The sequence below is a fragment of the Xenopus laevis genome, chromosome 3S (genome assembly GCF_017654675.1).
Source record: "Xenopus laevis strain J_2021 chromosome 3S, Xenopus_laevis_v10.1, whole genome shotgun sequence".
In the NCBI taxonomy this organism is placed as follows: Eukaryota; Metazoa; Chordata; class Amphibia; order Anura; family Pipidae; genus Xenopus; species Xenopus laevis.
In genome coordinates, this window is record NC_054376.1 from 38,193,563 (window position 1) to 38,212,141 (window position 18,579).

Consider the following 18,579-nt stretch of genomic DNA (forward strand, 5'->3'; position numbering starts at 1 on the left):
ATGTGTAAAGATAAATTGCCCAAAAGGGTTTGTCCTTAAATGCGTAGCATGCACTTCAGAGCTAATAAAATTAAAGCATTCAGCCATTTAATACTTTTTTCAATACTGCAGGCTTCTCACATTTTGAAAATGGTAATGTGAATGTCGAATTTACAAGTGAGGGTAAAGATTGGTAACAGAACTTTGTTGCTCAGAACTATGAATTTAACTTTGTTTTAGATCAAAAGATATTTGGTATTACCCCCTTTGCAAAGCTTAGCTGAAAGCAAGTGCTTCCTATAGCCATTAATGAGCTTTATGATGTTTTATAGTGACAATTTGAACTTCTCTTCATTTGCAAACTTCTCCAGTTCTTGATCTGACCGATACCTTCTACTAAACTATTGTTTACGGATATTTCCACAAGTGTTCATTGGGTTTAGATCGGGACTCATTACTAGACACTTTAGAACATTTTTTCTATGGGCACACAGGCTGAAGGCTTCAATGGTCTAGTGTTTTCAGTAATTTGGACCACCATAATTTAAGACTACTGTAAACATGAACTTAGCATTAATTAATAATTCATACAGCCTAGTTATGGTCAAGTACAAGTTATTGTGTTACAGAGAAAACGGAAATCATTTAAAAGAATGTTAATTATATGCTTAAAAGTGTTCCTGTGGGAAAATATGGGTCTTCCCATAATTTGGATATTGGGTTTCCAGATAAGAGATCCCATACCTATACTGTTAAAAAAGTACACATCTATTTTTCCATGGAGCAAAATTATGCAGCACTATTTAAAAAAGAATTAAATTGTACCTAAAGAAATAGCGTAACATTGTTGTACATTGGGCTTTTAACAGGGAAGATCTGTGCCTCGAAAATGCCCACATAGCTTCCCAACTTCTTTTCTGCTGATTCACTGTACATGCTCTGTTCTGCTGTCTGTTACTGAGCTTAGGGGTCAATAATCAATGTATTCAATATACCTGCAGATAGATCTCTCTCTCTCTCACTAGACAAAACGAGCTTAGGGATCGACGTACAATATACTGAAAAAATATATGTCACAATGTAAGACTGAGGCTGTTTAGTAAATAATATTGGCAAATGTCAGCTATATATATATATCTTTCTCAGATTTTCTGCTTGATGATTTGCAACTAAGCTTATCTTCTCAACAGCTGCTTAGAGCACTCTGAGCATGTGTATGTTGTAGACACTCCTGAATCCAAGATGAGAGAACACCTATGACAATTTTGAAGGCCTAGATTATTATTATTATTATTATTATAGAGATACTGAACCTTTAGGCTGGTTCAGTAAGTTCAATATATAAAATATGGCATTTCTAGCCATATTCATTTTTAGAGTTTAATTCTCCTTTAAGCACTTTAAATTACATTAAATAGGATTAGCATTTCATTAGAAATAAAATGGAACCTTAAAGGGATTCATTTTACTGAAGCCACGTGAACGTGTATTTGCTAAGAATGCTATGCACTGTGAAATGGCAAGTGGAAAGGATGCAAAAGTCATTCGTAGCAGTTGCCATACTTTATATTCTGCTTGTGCTTATAAACTGTAGCATTTACCATTTGTAGGTCACCACGGACCTGAGACAGGGCTGTACAGATGACCACACAGGCACTTCTGTTTCTGCACCAATGGTAGCTGGTGTCATCGCTTTAGCACTGGAAGCCAAGTGAGTTCAAGGGTTTTGCTGGGTTATTAGAGTCTATGGGGCAAATTCACTAAGCGCCGAAGCACCTAACGCTAGCGTCAATTTGCTAACGTTGGGCATTTTCGTTACTTCGCAAATTCACTAACGAATGCTGGCGTAACTTTGCTAGTGTTACTTCGCACCCTTACGCCTGGCAAATTTGCCGTAACTACGCAAATTCACTAACGCGCGCAGTGTACTGAACGCTACCTTTTACGCTAGACTTCCTTTGCCACCTCAGACCAGGCAAAACGCAATAGAGTAGATAGGGATTGCTTCAAAAAAAGGTCAAATTTTTTCTAAGTCCCAAAAAACGCTGGCGTTTTTTCTATATTATGGGTGATAGGCTGAAAAAGATCGAACATTTTTTTTGGGGCTCCCCTCCTTCCACCCTACATTTCCTAACTCATGGCAACTTAACTATACAGTGGGCACATGTGTAGGGCAAAATAAACATTTTATTTGATGTTTTGAAGGTTTCCCAGGCATTTGTAGTGCTGCTACATATTCCTCCATTGAAATTTGAATTTGGCGCCATATGCAAATTAACCATCGCTAGCGTAACTTCGCTTCGCTTAGCGAATCAACGCTAGCGCAACTTCGCAACCTTACGCTACCCCTGAGCGCAACTTCGGATTTTAGTGAATTTGCGGAGCGCTAGCGAAACTACGCCTGTCGAAGTGTGGCGAAGTGCGGCGAAATTACGCCTGGCGCAACTACGAATCTTAGTGAATTTGCCCCTATAGCTCTTGACAAAATCTCACCTTGCTGCCCAGACAAGCCTATTTGACTGCAGGTAAATCTAAAGGGGTATCTGGCCATCAACAGATTCATTTTGCATGACTCTACCCAATCCCAATATATAGATGCCCATTTATCAAAGGTCGAATGTCGAATTCATGTGATTTTTTTTTAATTCGAATATACTCAATTTGACTGGGAGGTTATTTTAGAAAAATTTGAATGTTTAATATTCAATTGAATGGATCTGACCCGAAAATTCGAATCATATTCGATTCAAATTAGGACTGTTTGCATGTGTAAGGGGGATTAAGGGGTTAACACCATCACCATGGAAACCCAACTTGATCCAAGGATTGAAGTCCACACTCTTGATTATAAAACAAACTTGAACTGTTTATTTGGTACACTTTCTTTCATCAGTTGACTCTTCCACACATCAGGGCATACAGTTATACAGTCCACGGCAATGATACACTTCTCCTTTGCTGGCTAAGGCTTTCCAGGGTTACTCACCACCTCCCTGCTTCAGCCGGGCTGACACCACGCCAGTGCACCACTGACCTTTCAGGGTAGGACTTTTCTTGTGACACCTTCCGGTCCTACCAGTCCGGCATACGACCTATGCCCCTCTGGCCTACTCCGGATAGGACTTTTCTTTTCCCCCTCCTTCAGGATGTCCTTTTCCTATAACTTCCACTTGCACCCTCACTGGCTTAGCCTTGGCACATATGCCACTACCTCCTCGTTGGGGTCTTAACTACCCATGCTAAATAGTCCTGACTATCTGAAATACCTAGTATTTCACACTTGTGCCCTATCTCTATCTTAATCCAAACGCATGTGAACAACCCTTTGGGTGTGTCTCCCCTTTAAATACCTTCTTCAATTAAACACTACCCTAACACTTACTGTTCATGTGCTGTTCTCAATACTGTACATGTGCTTTCCCTCTGTTATCCAGCATGGAACTTTAGCCTTCATTTACATGACAACACTGCCATCTTGTGGTACATTTTACACATTACAGTCTTCCAACACATTTAATACTTTCAATCACTTTAACATTTTTCACAGCACTCACATTCACTTTACACATACAATACACTTTCTCACGCACACAAACCAATCACCTTCTTACACATGGTCGAGTTGTGATAAATCTCACATCCAAATCTGCATTCGAATAAGGGGATTAAAACCTGAATGTGTGAATTTTAAAACTCGAAAATTCTAATTTACTATTCAACCATTGATAAATCTGTCCCTTGCATTTTTCTCCCATTCCTCTAATATTTCTCCATTAAAGACTCCTGTACTGTTGTACATGAGCTGACATCACCCCTTGTGCTCCAATTCCCTGTGTCTTTTGGCATGGAATGTGTGTAGAGTTCAACGTTGCAGTACTGAACATTTTATTAAAACGCCATTTTGGTGAACCCCAGCCTCCTCCAAACTGCATAGTATAAGACTTGAATACCTGCTTTTGGCCAGGAGTCATTTTGGGCACTTCTCTTACAGCAAAAATACATATGCTGGGGGCAAAAATGCTCTGAGGAAAAGTAATTTAGTAGGACAGGTTCAGGGTTTTTTTTTTTTTTGCTTTTATTCTACTCAAAATAAACTTCTATATTGTTTCAATTAATCTAGGCATGCTCCTTACAGTGATTTTATTTTCTTTCACAGCCCAACGCTCAACTGGCGGGATGTTCAGCACTTGCTTGTGAAAACTTCACGCTCTGTCCATCTCCGTGCCCCTGACTGGAGAACAAATGGAGCTGGGCGCAAAGGTCAGAAATTAGTTGCAACAATAAAAAGTTTTTAAAGATCTTATTTTCCGCACACTGTAGATTACTTCATGTAATATATTAATCAAAATTAACAAATCCTCAGAGAGCCCAAAAATGAATGATTTAATTTTTTGAGGTTTTTTAATTCCAAATACAAAAACAGTGAAAAATGCTATACAATTATCAATTTAATAAATACAATTAATTATACCACAATTCATGTATATATAACACTATATATTGTTTGTATCATATTTTTAAAAGAATTAATTTAGCTGCTAATCATTGATTATGCAGATAATGAGGCTTGGAGGAGACGTTTAAAAACGCATCATTTGGATCAGCATTCCTTGTTTGTCAGATTGAATTATGTCCATGGTATTAACCTGCCTAAGTAAAAGTCACAATGAAGCGCTTGTTAGTGGTTTTAAACATTGTATGCAGGACATATTCACTTCGTTGCTGATAATAAGAAACAATGTAGCAGAGTTTAGGAATGTATTCAAGACACTTGCAGCCATAGATACGAAGAGCTGTGCCTTTTGAAATACTGCGCTGACAGATAAGTAGTATGACCGGCTCACATAAATTTTAGGTAGTATAGGGTTGACTGTCAGTCGGCTACACGCCAATCATACATTACCACCTTATCGGTGTAGTCTTTGTGGCGGTTACGTTGCTCGCAGAGCCATCCTGGCTTGCACTTCCAGAGCCGATCTGAAGAGCCAAAGATCCCAGTCACTCCTCGTTCCATGTATCTGATTTCCAGATTATTGAATGCACTCAAATGATAGCATTTCTCTCCTCCACATGGCTTTTATATAAGCAAACCAAGTATAGACCATATATAAGCAAACCAAGTATGGTTTAATTGCAAAAAAAAGATTAGAAGGCGCACTCTCTTTTTCAATGCAAGGTACTAATCCAACAGGAGGTTTCCCATTAAGTCTCCATTGTGTATATACTCAAAAAGGAAAAACTTGGATAGCACACTCTGTAAATGCAAACAGTAAAAAAAAGTTACATAGTCAAATCATTTGCCCTACGTGTTATGACCGTGTAGCGGTCTTCATCAGGGGCAGAAAATAAAAAATAAGCAAAAAGGGCTTTTGCTTATTTTTCATTTTGTGCCCTGTAGAACTAGAGCTCCTACTAACCCACTACACACTGCTCAGTTCCAATAATTCAATTATTCTTTGAAGAGTTGTTTCACCTGTACACACTGCCACCAAAGTGGGTTAAAATCTGTTAAAATTTGATACAGAACCAGTGGTGTTGCTTATGAATCTGTGATGTCCCAACTGCAGCCCCTAGCACCTGCTGAACATATCTCTGCATCCTTACATTTGGAGGTTTTCTAATTTTTAGTTCAATTCATGCTGAATTAGTGGCTGTGACCCTGGCTGTGTTGTGCACTGTGTTGGGACTGTGGGATTTTGGGCAATTAACTGCTTGGTATTTATTGCATTTTTAAACTGATCACGGAGCCACCAGAGCTGTGCTCAGCAGCGTCCCCCACCAAAGTTTGGTTATGGCCACATCTGAAGCCACAGAAACATGTGTATTTTCCGAAGAGCCACTGATGTATAGTGCTTCCCATCATATAAATAAAATCCATGGAACATGATGCACATTTACACTGCAAGAAGAATTCATTTACATTAAGTGCATCATGTAATGTTTAATTTGTCTCTGGTCTTCAGCTGGTAAAACATAAGCATTTCCGGAGCACAGTGTGCTTTAGGGTCAGGGCACACAGGTAGATTCCGGGAGATTAGTCGCCCGTTGAAAAAATCTCCTCTTCAGGGCGACTAATCTCCCCGAACTGCCTTCCCTATTTTATGGCTAAAATATAAATCGCCGGGCAGGATGGCACTCAGCGCAATTCGTTTTCCGAAGTCGTCTGAAGTTGCCTCACGAGGGAAGGCAGGGGACGCAGTTTGGGGTAGATTAATCGCCCTGAGGAGGAGGAGATTTGTTGCCGGGCGACTAATCTCCATGAATCTGCCTGTGTGCGCTGACCCTAAAATAATCATGGGAGGCTACCTAGTATTGCACTGCTAGGCTTCCTATAGTGTGTAGAACGGGAAATGCCATTTCTCATTTGTCTGGTGATACTTTCCACCAACTCTTGAGCAATATATCCTTCCACCCTCACTCCCAAAAAAAAAGAAGTGCTGTGCCGATGCAGCCTCCCTTGACTTAAAAGAGAAATGCATGATGTAAACTGTTTATTACCGTTCTCAGTAGTCTATCGATTTAATCTTTCCAGAATTGTCAGCTCTCTATTTTTTGCAGTCAGCCATCTGTATGGCTTTGGTTTGGTGGATGCCGATGCTATGGTGGTGGAAGCCAAAAAGTGGAGAACAGTCCCTCCTCAACACGTCTGTATAGGTGCATCTGACAGGCGGCCCAGGTGAGTAAACTGTTTGTATAAAAAAATATGTGTAATTGTAATTGCTCATGTTCTAGATTTATGCAGGTTTTACGGATTCGTTTTTACTGTATAAAGCTGTTTGATATCACTGGGTGATTTGGCGTTTACGAATGCTAACTAACATGGGCGCATACTTGGTCACATGTTGCATTTGTACGTTGTGCTGTACAGTAGAACAATCAATTAATGGAATAAATGGGTCATTGCAACAATTAATACAAAAATATATGAAATAGTTAGACACAAGAGGAAGGAGGTCCCTGCCTTGTAGAGCTTACAGTAAGGGGTGATGCATCAAGGGTTGAATATCGAGGGTTAATTAACCCTCGATATTCGACTGGGGAATGAAAATCCTTCGACTTCGAATATCGACTGTGCGGAAAAAGTTCGATCGAACAATCGAAGGAATAATCCATCGATTGAACGATTAAATCCTTCGAATTGAATGATTCAAAGGATTTTAATCCAACGATCGAAGGATTATCCTTCGACCAAAAAAATTTAGCCAAGCCTATGGGGACCTTCCCCATAGGCTAACATTGGGTTCGGTAGCTTTTAGGTGGCGAACTAGGGGGTCGAGGTTTTTTCTTAAAGAGACAGTACTTCGACTATCGAATGGTCGAATAGTCGAACGATTTTTAGTTCGAATCCTTTGATTCGAAGTCGAAATCGTAGTAGCCCAAAAAACACTTCAAAATTCGAAGTTTTTTAGTTCGAATCCTTCACTTGAGCTTGGTGAATTGGCCCCTAAGTGTGTGGGTAACTAACTGACACAAAGTGCTGCAGGTTACACTGACACTGCACTATATGTGCCAGAACTTTGTTATGCATGTGTGCCCAAGAGGTAGTCTTGGAGTTTATTTTTAAGAATACCAAGGGAAATTCTCCATAAAGGAAATCAGGGATGACATTCCAAATATAAGCATGTGGCAAGGTTTAAAGCAGGAAACAGCAGCAGCAGGAGTGGAGTGGAGTTACCAAGCAGTTCTGAGAGAAGTGGAGAAGGCAGCCAGGAATGTATAGAGACACAAGAGAAGGGATGTGGTGAGGTGCAGAGAAATGAAGGGCTTTGAAGGTTATGAGGAGTTTATATGTTGTAGTGTTTTTTATGGGAAGCCATAATACGGACCTCAGCAGGGGCGGGGCCTGGGTAAAAGGAGGAGGAGAATTCTGGCAGCAGTATTCAGAGTGTAGTGGGAAGAGATGGGAGTTGGGGAGGCCAGTTATTGGTAGGTTACAGTAGTCTAGTTAGGATGGCATAAGCATCTTAGCTGCTGCTTGTGAAAGAAAATGACAGATTTTGGCAATTTTGCATAAGTATTAGTATCAGAGAAGGAGAGAGGAGTCGAAGATTACCCCCAGACAATGTGCATAGTTGAGGGTTAATGAGCGTGTAATCAGTATAAACAGTATGTGGGAAGAAGGACCAGGTCTAGGTGGAAAGATGAACAGTGCAGTTTTTGTTCAGGTGCTCTGTTGTTGACAGGCAGAGATTGCAAAGAGGCAGTCAAAGATTTTAGTCTGTTTTAGCTGTTCTTGAAGGAGGTTATTAAATATATTTGTGAGTTAACTCATTTTATGTGCCAGAGATTTGCTAAACATATGTGTCTTTGTTTTCAGTGGGAATGCCACATACACACAACTTGTAGTAATGGCATCTCCATACAGATGCACATATATACTTTTATACAATTTGTGGTTTAATCTCATGTTCCTAAGTGCAGGCTTACTTTTTCAACTACCCCTCTTTCTCAGAGTTTTGGATCATTCCTTCAAAATTAACGGCAGGTAACAAAGGAGTATAAAAGCTTGGGAGAGGGAGGGCCATTATTTAGCCATGTTCGCCCCATGGTTGCTGCCTAGTGCATAAGGCCAGATTATATTTATTATGGCTATGGGGAAAGCAGATAAAAACTCTGAGCATCTGGTGGTGAGAGCTAGAATTTAGCTGCCTAGAGGTAATTTCTTTTCTTTTTTTGGAGGGTGTAAGTAAGGAGCAGCTCTAGCTGTGCGATATGCCTGAGGTTCTTATAGGAAATTCATGAAATATTTACATGTTAATGTGGGTTATTTTATATGACTAAGCTTTGAAGCTTATTTGAAGTTTTGTAACTGGAAAGAAACGGAGCTTTCATTTCCTCCTCCTGCCATCTCTAGCACCGCATGGCACTTAGTGACACTTTTCTATATAGATGGCTTCTAAACCATATTTAAAGCCGTCTGCATTATTGCTTCATTTTACATCTGGAGTGATCAACTCCAAAGCTCAGTTACAGTTCTATAGGTTAAGGAATTGACAAGATAGACTATAATGAAAGCTGTGCATGTCTCATTGCTTTGTGTGCACCTCTATTATGCTGCATAGAACTCTCTATAGAACACAATGTCCATTGCTGCGGGGAGTTGTTATCGTAGGATGATGTTCATTTAAGATTAGTGATTCATTTGTCAGACTTAGGAGGCAGTTAATACATTTTTAAGATTTCCAGCAGTTTATAATTTATCCCAACTATTAACACTTTCGTGACCAAAAATTTACCTTGACCATAAAGAAAGAGTTTTAACAAATTGGCACATTTATGACTGCTCTGAGCAATCATAATCAGTTCTGTCCTATAGGATGGCAGCACAGATTTCTAACATCCTACTAATTATATATACTCATAAAGAGCCTTGTGTCTGTCTATATTGGTACAGTTGTTTCAGTCCACGGTGAGGTAAGTGGAAAGTACACTGCCCCAGTGTAATTTAAAAAGAAAAATCACATTATCCTAAGGAAAAGAGCCATATACCCTCTAGTACAGTAATCCCCAACCAGTAGCTCGTGAGCAACATGCTGCTCTCCAACCCCTTGGATGTTGCTCCCTGTGGCCTCAAAGCAGGTGCTTATTTTTGAATTTGATGTTTGGAGGCAAGTGTTGGTTGTATAAAAACCAGGTGCACTGCACTGCATTGAAAAAGTCTCAATGTAGGTTGACAATCCACATAGGGGCTACTAAATGGCCAATCACAGCACTTATTTGACACCCCAAGAACATTTTTCATGCTTGTGTTGCTCCCCAACTCCTTTTACTTCTGAATGTTGCTCACGGGTGAAAAAGGTTGGGGATCCCTGCTCTAGTACCTTAGTACCGGTATGGGATCTGTTATCTGGGAACCCATTATCCAGAAAGCTCCGAATTATGGAAAGACAGTCTCCCTAAGGGGCAAATTCACTAAGATTCGTAGTTGCGCCAGGTGTAACTTCGCCGCACTTGACCACACTTCGCCAGGCGTAGTTTCGCCAGCGCTCCGTAAATTCACTAAAATCCGAAGTTGCGCACAGGGGTAGCGTAAGGTTGCGAAGTTGCGCTAGCGTTGATTCGCTAAGCGAAGCGAAGTTACGCTAGTGATGGTTAATTTGCATACGGCACCAAATTCAAATTTCAATGGATGAATACGTAGAATCACTACAAATGCCTGGGAAACCTTCAAAACATCAAATAAAATTTTTATTTTGCCCTACACATGTGCCCACTGTATAGTTAAGTTGCCATGAGTTAGGAAATGTAGGGGGGAAGGACGGGAGCCCCAAAAATGTTTTCGATCTTTTTCAGCCTATCACCCATAATATAGAAAAAATGGGTTTTTTGGGACTTAGAAAAAATTTGAACTTTTTTTGAAGCAATCCCTATGTACTCTATTGCGCTTCGCCTGGTCTGAGGTGGCGAAGGAAGTCTAGCGTAAAAAAGTTAGCGTTCAGTACACTGCGCGCGTTAGTGAATTTGCGTAGTTACGTCCGTAGCGAAAATTCGCCAGGCATAAGGGTGCGAAGTAACACTAGCGAATTTACGCCAGCATTCGTTAGTGAATTTGCGAAGTAACGAAAATGCCCAACGCTAGCGAATTGACGCTAGCGTTAGGCGCTTCAGCGCTTAGTGAATTTGCCCCTAAGACTCCATTTTATCTAAATAATCCAAATTTTAAAAAGTATTTCCTTTATCTCTGTAATAATAAAACAGTAGCTTGTATTTGATCCAAACTAAGATATAATTAATGATTATCTGAAGCAAAACCAGCCTATTGGGGTTGTTTCATTTTTACATGATTTTCTAGAAATTGAGGTATGAAGATCCAAATTACAGAACAGAAAGATCCATTTTCTGGAATACATCAGGTCCTGAGCATTCTGGATAACTGGTCCCATACCTGTACACCAGACGACCACTGTATGTGCTCAATGGTAGTGGTTGGTAAAACTCCCCTGTCCTCTTGTCACTGCTGTAATGTTACTAAATGAGGAGGCCATGGATAAGCATTTTCTAGCATAAGTCCTCCTGTCACTGCTCTATATTCTTCCCATACTGTCATTTTTATTCAGGAGCATTAGCAGCAGTGACAGATGAACAGGTGTGTTTGGACCGTTGCTGTTCTTGGCTATAGAGCAGGAGCAATCAGAACATCTGTGTGTTATTAGCCAAGAAGTTTAATCCTGCACACAGAAAAGCTTTTTCCAGCTCTATAAAATGGTCATGGTATATTCTGGTTGAGCAGCAAGGAATATGCATGTAATACATTGCTTTTTTTCAGGTCCTGACTCCTTGCCATTAGCACTGGTCACTGAACATCTGGAAGTACAGAGTTTTGCATTATTTCTGGAGCAATTAAAAGTACTTCTCTACAACCTATAATTTATAATTTACCCAACTATTTTATGTCCCTCCTTTTTTTCACACTCGTGGTATTTGCATGGAGGTTTTCTCTACCATCTAAATCTGTCTTTATACATATTGCCTACATAGCAACGTATAATAGACTCATGCTGACATCCGCTTGTTAGAGCACGAATAGTTGAGGAGCTTGCAAATAAAACAATGATCTAAAGTCCAAAACATAGCAGATGTGAGAAATAGTGATGGGTGAATTTGTCCCGTTTCGCTTTGCCACGAAAAATTAGCGAAATGGCGATTTTTAAAGTCAGTGGGCGTCCGTTAACCATCGCTGGTGTCAAAATTGGCCCTGGCTTTGGAATCATCGCTGTCGTCGGAAAAAAACGTCACCGGCGTCATTCCGCAGCAAATTTATTCACCGGCGGCGAAACATGCAGATTCACCACGAATTTGCGCCTGCCGAATAAATTCACCCATCACTAGTGAGGAATACAGTACATTGTGGTAGAATGTTGTCATAATGACATCAGTTGAATCGGTTTTCTCCCAACATCAGAAATGTGTTTAAAGAAATTGTTGCATGCAATGTTAATGTTTCGCTGCTAAAAACCTCATTTATATATGGTCACTGCGGATTTGGGAGCTATAAGTGAGAAGTACTAGACTTCCTGTGTAAGAAAACCATATATGGTATCAATATAGTGATAAAAATGAACTATTCTGTGACGTTGCATGAGAAGGTACCATTCTTCTAGTCTACTCTCTGAAACTCCTGTTCATTTTTATGCTGCATAACCAGAATGGTATTCTTTACTTCCATCATTTATAGAGATACACATATAATAATTGTGCGGTGATGGGAAGGTCATCATTGTTTTATAGTAATGCTAAGTAGATACAGGGCCAGGTGTGGTTGAAAAATGTATAAATGTTAATTTTATACTACAGAACTGTAACATGCAGGATTTGTTTAGCAACAAATTTGGACCAGAACGATTGTAGCAAATCACATTTTTACATGCATGGACCAACTTCCAGACCCACTACCTGCCATAAATTGTGTCTTCATAAAACCAGAAGGAATATCATTAGGGGGTGGCCTGGATGTAGAGATGGATTTTTTTGTGGCCTGCCAACCCACAGCACTAGGCGTATCTGCATATACCTACTACTAACCACCCCCTTATCTGCACTTTTTTCTAGGTACTTGACAATGGCAAGTCTGTATATTACACCATGCAATTCACAGGCCTGAAAAGCGGATAAATATTTAATGTCTTTCTCATTCAAGGTTTATCCAAGCTGATCAGCTGATCCATACTACCACTCAAACCAGCGCTTGTGTAGACAACGCCGGTCACTGTGTGGCATATCTAGAGCATGTAGTTGTCAGGGTCACCATATCTCATCCACGGAGAGGGGACCTGCAGATCTACCTCACTTCTCCCTCAGGAACAAAGTCACAACTCCTGGCTAAAAGGTATTTCCAAGTATCCAAGTTAAGAAATATGAGGGCAGTAGTAATCGGATGTTTGCATAAGGAATGCAAGTTAGAACCGATTGGTTTATATGTATCACAGTCCTTTTTGTAATAAAAGAGGGGCTTATTTATAAACACTGAGCAAAATCGCTCTTAGGCAGTAACTCATAGCAATCAATTAGTGATAAGCCCAGATTGATAAATGAGCCCCATTGTAGAGCCATAGTTTCAAAGGCAGGTAAAGCAATTGCTGTCAAGGGTTACAATGTCTAACACTGCTGTGTTGGCTTTATTTCTATAAAGAAAATAGGAGTTGTCAGAACTAGTCATAACATTTTTTTTGTACATGCATGTTGTACTGTGTACTATTAGCTACTTTGAAACAGCAGCCCAGAGTAATTATAGACTTGTTTTATATTAGAGCTACCCGTATTGCCTCTACTGACATTCTGGTCACTGTTAATAAATAGACCTGTGCCCTACAGTTACTTATGACTTTAAAGCCTGCAGTGAAATCCATGACTACTGTGTCAGAATGCTTTTATTAAGAAAGCCAGTATATAAAGGCTGAAATTAGACAGCTATGAATAAGCACAAATACAGCCACATTCAAGCAACTAATTCACTGTTTACAACACTCATTTTCTCTATTAAACAGTGCAGATAATAATATATTTTACTGAAGGTGTCCCTTTATTAACCCTTTAAGTGCCACAGAACGTAGAATCTACGTTCTGTGGATCAAAGGACCAAAGTGCCACAGATCGTAGATTCTACGTTCTGCAGCACTTCCGGGTTTGCGAGCGGAGGAGCGGCTGTTAGAGCCGCTCGCTCCGCTCCTTCACGATCCCCTGCCCCTAGACAACGAGCAGAGCAGGGGATCGTGTGGCCCCTGGGGCGCGATCGCCCAGGGGCCCCAAAGCAGCAGCAGGGACGCGTTTCCTATGCGTCCTGCTGCTGCCTGCGCTGCACTTCCGCCCAGCTCCGCCCCCACATGGCTGATGACCGTTGGAGCTGCAGATCTGCTGCGTGGAGCCCTCTCTCATCGATCTGAGGCATCTACCCCAGGTAAGTGTAACATTTACACACACAAAAACACACAAACACACCAACACACACTTATTACAGTAATATACACTTACATTCACACTTACACACACTCACACATAGATTTTTGGGGATTGGGGGGGTCACACACACTCACAGCACCCATGTACACTTGCACACGCGCACACGCGCAAATAACATGCAATTTACCCGTTGTGCACACGCATATGTACATATATGGCTTTGTGGCTTTTTTTTTTTTTTTTCTTATCGCATCGTCTCTTTTTGGGCTAAAAAAAATGTTTTATTGCCGTTCCGAATAGCGTATTCGCTAACCGTACTGTGCAATAGCATTTGTATGTTATTTTGGTGGTTATATTGCAATTTTGGGTATTTTGGTGCATTTTTAGCCATTTTATTGAATTTTTTGCCATTTTATTGCATTTTCAGCTCTGCATTTGTGTTGTTCACTTGTTTCTGTCCGTATAATCGATTTGGCCCAGCTAAAATATTCAAACGGTAATTCTGGTGGCCGATTACACTAGTGTGAAAAAAAAAAGCATTGATTTTTGTGGTTTTATTAGTTTTTGGTGATTTATTTGCATTTCACACTGTTCTGTGTTATTTTGTTTTGCCTATGTAAATTTTATCTACTATATATCCATTTGTGGGTCTCTGTGCGCCACATAGTTTGGTATATCTATGCATATTGGGCATCAAAGTGTTCAGTAGACCCCTGGCGTTCATATTTAGGATGTTTTATGCTGATACGTTACGAAATGTGGGGCACATAATGGGGTAAAATTCAAGCTTTGTGACGATTTTCAGAAATTTGATAAAAACCGTTATGTTCAGCATTGCTTTGCAGTTTGGCAGTTTGCAGTAGAAACACTTATTTACCCATATTGGATTCGTCAGAATGTGTACTTTCTGAAAATATATGGTTTTCTGGGGTCTCTGTACTGTTAGGGGGATCTAATGTCGCATATTACACACACCAGGTGCTTATATTGCAGCAGCCAGCGCGTCAGCTGTGAAAATGTCTATACATATTGTCATTTGGGGGTCTCTGTGCGCCACATACTTTGGTATATCTATGCATATTGGGCATCAAAGTGTTCAGTAGACCCCTGGCGCTCATATTTAGGATGTTTTATGCTGATAAGCTACGAAATGTGGGGCATATAATGGGGTAAAATTCAAGCTTTGTGACGATTTTCAGAAATTTCATAAAAACCGTTATGTTCAGCATTGCTTTGCAGTTTGGCAGTTTGCAGTAGAAACACTTATTTACCCATATTGGATTCGTCAAAATGTGTACTTTCTGAAAATATATGGTTTTCTGGGGTCTCTGTGCTGTTAGGTGGTCTAATGTCGCATAATACACACACCGGGTGGTTATATTGCAGCAGCCAGCGCGTCAGCCGTGAAAATGTCTATACATATTGTCATTTGGGGGTCTCTGTGCGCCACATAGTTTGGTATATCTATGCATATTGGGCATCAAAGTGTTCAGTAGACCCCATGCGCTCATATTTAGGATGTTTTATGCTGATAAGTTACGAAATGTGGGGCATATAATGGGGTAAAATTCAAGCTTTGTGACGATGTTCAGAAATTTGATAAAAACCGTTACGTTCAGCATTGCTTTGCAGTTTGACAGTTTGCAGTAGGAACACATATTTACCCATATTGGATTCGTCAAAATGTGTACTTTCTGAAAATATATGGTTTTCTGGGGTCTCTGTACTGTTAGGGGGGTCTAATGTCGCATATTACACACACCAGGTGCTTGTATTGCAGCAGCCAGCGCGCATCAGCCGTGAAAATGTATACACTATTGTCATTTGGGGGTCTCTGTGCGCCACATAGTTTGGTATATCTATGCATATTGGGCATCAAAGTGTTTAGTAGACCCCTGGCGTTCATATTCAGGATGTTTTATGCTGATAAGTTACGAAATGTGGGGCATATAATGGGGTAAAATTCAAGCTTTGTGACGATTTTCAGAAATTTGATAAAAACCGTTACGTTCAGCATTGCTTTGCAGTTTGACAGTTTGCAGTAGGAACACATATTTACCCATATTGGATTCGTCAGAATGTGTACTTTGCGAAAATATATGGTTTTCTGGGGTCTCTGTACTGTTAGGGGGGTCTAATGTCGCATATTACACACACCGGGTGCTTATATTGCAGCAGCCAGCGCGCGTCAGCCGTGAAAATGTATACACTATTGTCATTTGGGGGTCTCTGTGCGCCACATAGTTTGGTATATCTATGCATATTGGGCATCAAAGTGTTTAGTAGACCCCTGGCGTTCATATTCAGGATGTTTTATGCTGATAAGTTACGAAATGTGGGGCATATAATGGGGTAAAATTCAAGCTTTGTGACGATTTTCAGAAATTTGATAAAAACCGTTATGTTCAGCATTGCTTTGCAGTTTGGCAGTTTGCAGTAGAAACACTTATTTACCCATATTGGATTCGTCAGAATGTGTACTTTCTGAAAATATATGGTTTTCTGGGGTCTCTGTACTGTTAGGTGGTCTAATGTCGCATAATACACACACACCGGGTGGTTATATTGCTGCAGCCAGCGTGTCAGCCGTGAAAATGTCTATACATATTGTCATTTGGGGGTCTCTGTGCGCCACATAGTTTGGTATATCTATGCATTTTGGGCATCAAAGTGTTCAGTAGACCCCTGGCGCTCATATTTAGGATGTTTTATGCTGATAAGTTACGAAATGTGGGGCATATAATGGGATAAAATTCAAGCTTTGTGACGATTTTCAGAAATTTGATAAAAACCGTTACGTTCAGCATTGCTTTGCAGTTTGACAGTTTGCAGTAGGAACACATATTTACCCATATTGGATTCGTCAGAATGTGTACTTTCCGAAAATATATGGTTTTCTGGGGTCTCTGTACTGTTAGGGGGGTCTAATGTCGCATATTACACACACCGGGTGCTTATATTGCAGCAGCCAGCGCACGTCAGCCGTGAAAATGTATACACTATTGTCATTTGGGGGTCTCTGTGCGCCACATAGTTTGGTATATCTATGCATATTGGGCATCAAAGTGTTAAGTAGACCCCTGGCGTTCATATTCAGGATGTTTTATGCTGATAAGTTACGAAATGTGGGGCATATAATGGGGTAAAATTCAAGCTTTGTGACGATTTTCAGAAATTTGATAAAAACCGTTATGTTCAGCATTGCTTTGCAGTTTGGCAGTTTGCAGTAGAAACGCTTATTTACCCATATTGGATTCGTCAGAATGTGTACTTTCTGAAAATATATGGTTTTCTGGGGTCTCTGTACTGTTAGGTGGTCTAATGTCGCATAATACACACACCGGGTGGTTATATTGCAGCAGCCAGCGCGTCAGCCGTGAAAATGTCTATACATATTGTCATTTGGGGGTCTCTGTGCCCCACATAGTTTGGTATATCTATGCACATTGGGCATCAAACTGTTTAGTAGACCCCTATGTTTATATTTAGGATGCTTTATGCTGGTAATGATACATGGACAATACGATGCTGGAAAGTTGAAGCTTTGAGGCAATTTTCAGAATATTTTACCAAAACCGCCAAATTTGGCAAAGCCTTGCGACTCAGTAGTTTGGGGGCAGAAAGGCATGGGTACCCATTTTAGATTCTGTATAATGTGTACTTTCCAAAAATATATGGGTTTGGGGGGTAAACATATATTTCTGTGTTTTTACCCCACAAAAATGCAGTCAATGTGTTGATTTTTCATTAGCTGAAGTTACCCACAGGACTATTTGTATGCGCTAACTTCATTTTGGGGCCTCTAACTGCCATATACTTTGGTAAACCTATGCACAGTGGGCACCAAACTGTTTGGAGGACCCCTGGCAATCATATTTAGGGTGTTTTTTTTTGGTGCGTAACGATACATGGGTGATATGGTGCTGAGAAGTTGAAGCTTTGAGGCAATTTTCAGATATTTCACCAAAACCGACAATTGTGGGAAAGCCTTGCGACTCAGTAGTTTGGAACAGAAAGGCATGGGTACCCATTTTAGATTCTGTAGAATGTGTACTTTCCAAAAATATATGGGTTTTGGGGGGTAAACATATATTTCTGTGTTTTTACCCCACAAAAATGCAGTCAATGTGTTGATTTTTCATTAGATGAAGTTGCCCACAGGACTATTTGTATGCGCTAACTTCATTTTGAGGCCTCTAAATGCCAGATACTTTGGTAAACCTATGAACAATGGCCACCAAACTGTTTGGAGGAACCCTGGCAATCATATTTAGGGTGCTTTTTCTTGGTGCGTAACGATACATGGGTGATATGGGGCTGAGAAGTTGAAGCTTTGAGGCAATTTTCAGATATTTCACCAAAACCGACAATTGTGGGAAAGCCTTGCGACTCAGTAGTTTGGAGCAGAAAGGCATGGGTACCCATTTTAGATTCAGTAGAATGTGTACTTTCCAAAAATATATGGGTTTGGGGGGTAAACATATATTTCTGTGTTTTTACCCCACAAAAATGCAGTCAATGTGTTGATTTTTCATTAGATGAAGTTAACCACGGGACTGTTTGTATGCACTAACTTCATTTTGGGGCCTCTAAATGCCAGACACTTTGGTAAACTTATGAACAATGGCCACCAAAATGTTCAGAGGAACCCTGGCAATCATATTTAGGGTGTTTTTTTTGGTGCGTAACGATACATGGGTGATA

General features: G+C 40.3%; 1 protein-coding gene across 1 annotated transcript in view; it reads left to right on the plus strand.

Moving 5' to 3' along the window:
- LOC108712815 (proprotein convertase subtilisin/kexin type 6) overlaps window positions 1-18,579 on the plus strand; it is a 105,547-nt gene that overhangs the window by 62,558 nt on the left and 24,410 nt on the right. The window contains exons 9-12 of the mRNA XM_018255267.2: window positions 1,590-1,690; window positions 4,136-4,239; window positions 6,538-6,655; window positions 12,617-12,805. Coding sequence (XP_018110756.1) covers window positions 1,590-1,690; window positions 4,136-4,239; window positions 6,538-6,655; window positions 12,617-12,805 — 512 coding nt within the window. The remainder of the gene's footprint in view (window positions 1-1,589; window positions 1,691-4,135; window positions 4,240-6,537; window positions 6,656-12,616; window positions 12,806-18,579) is intronic.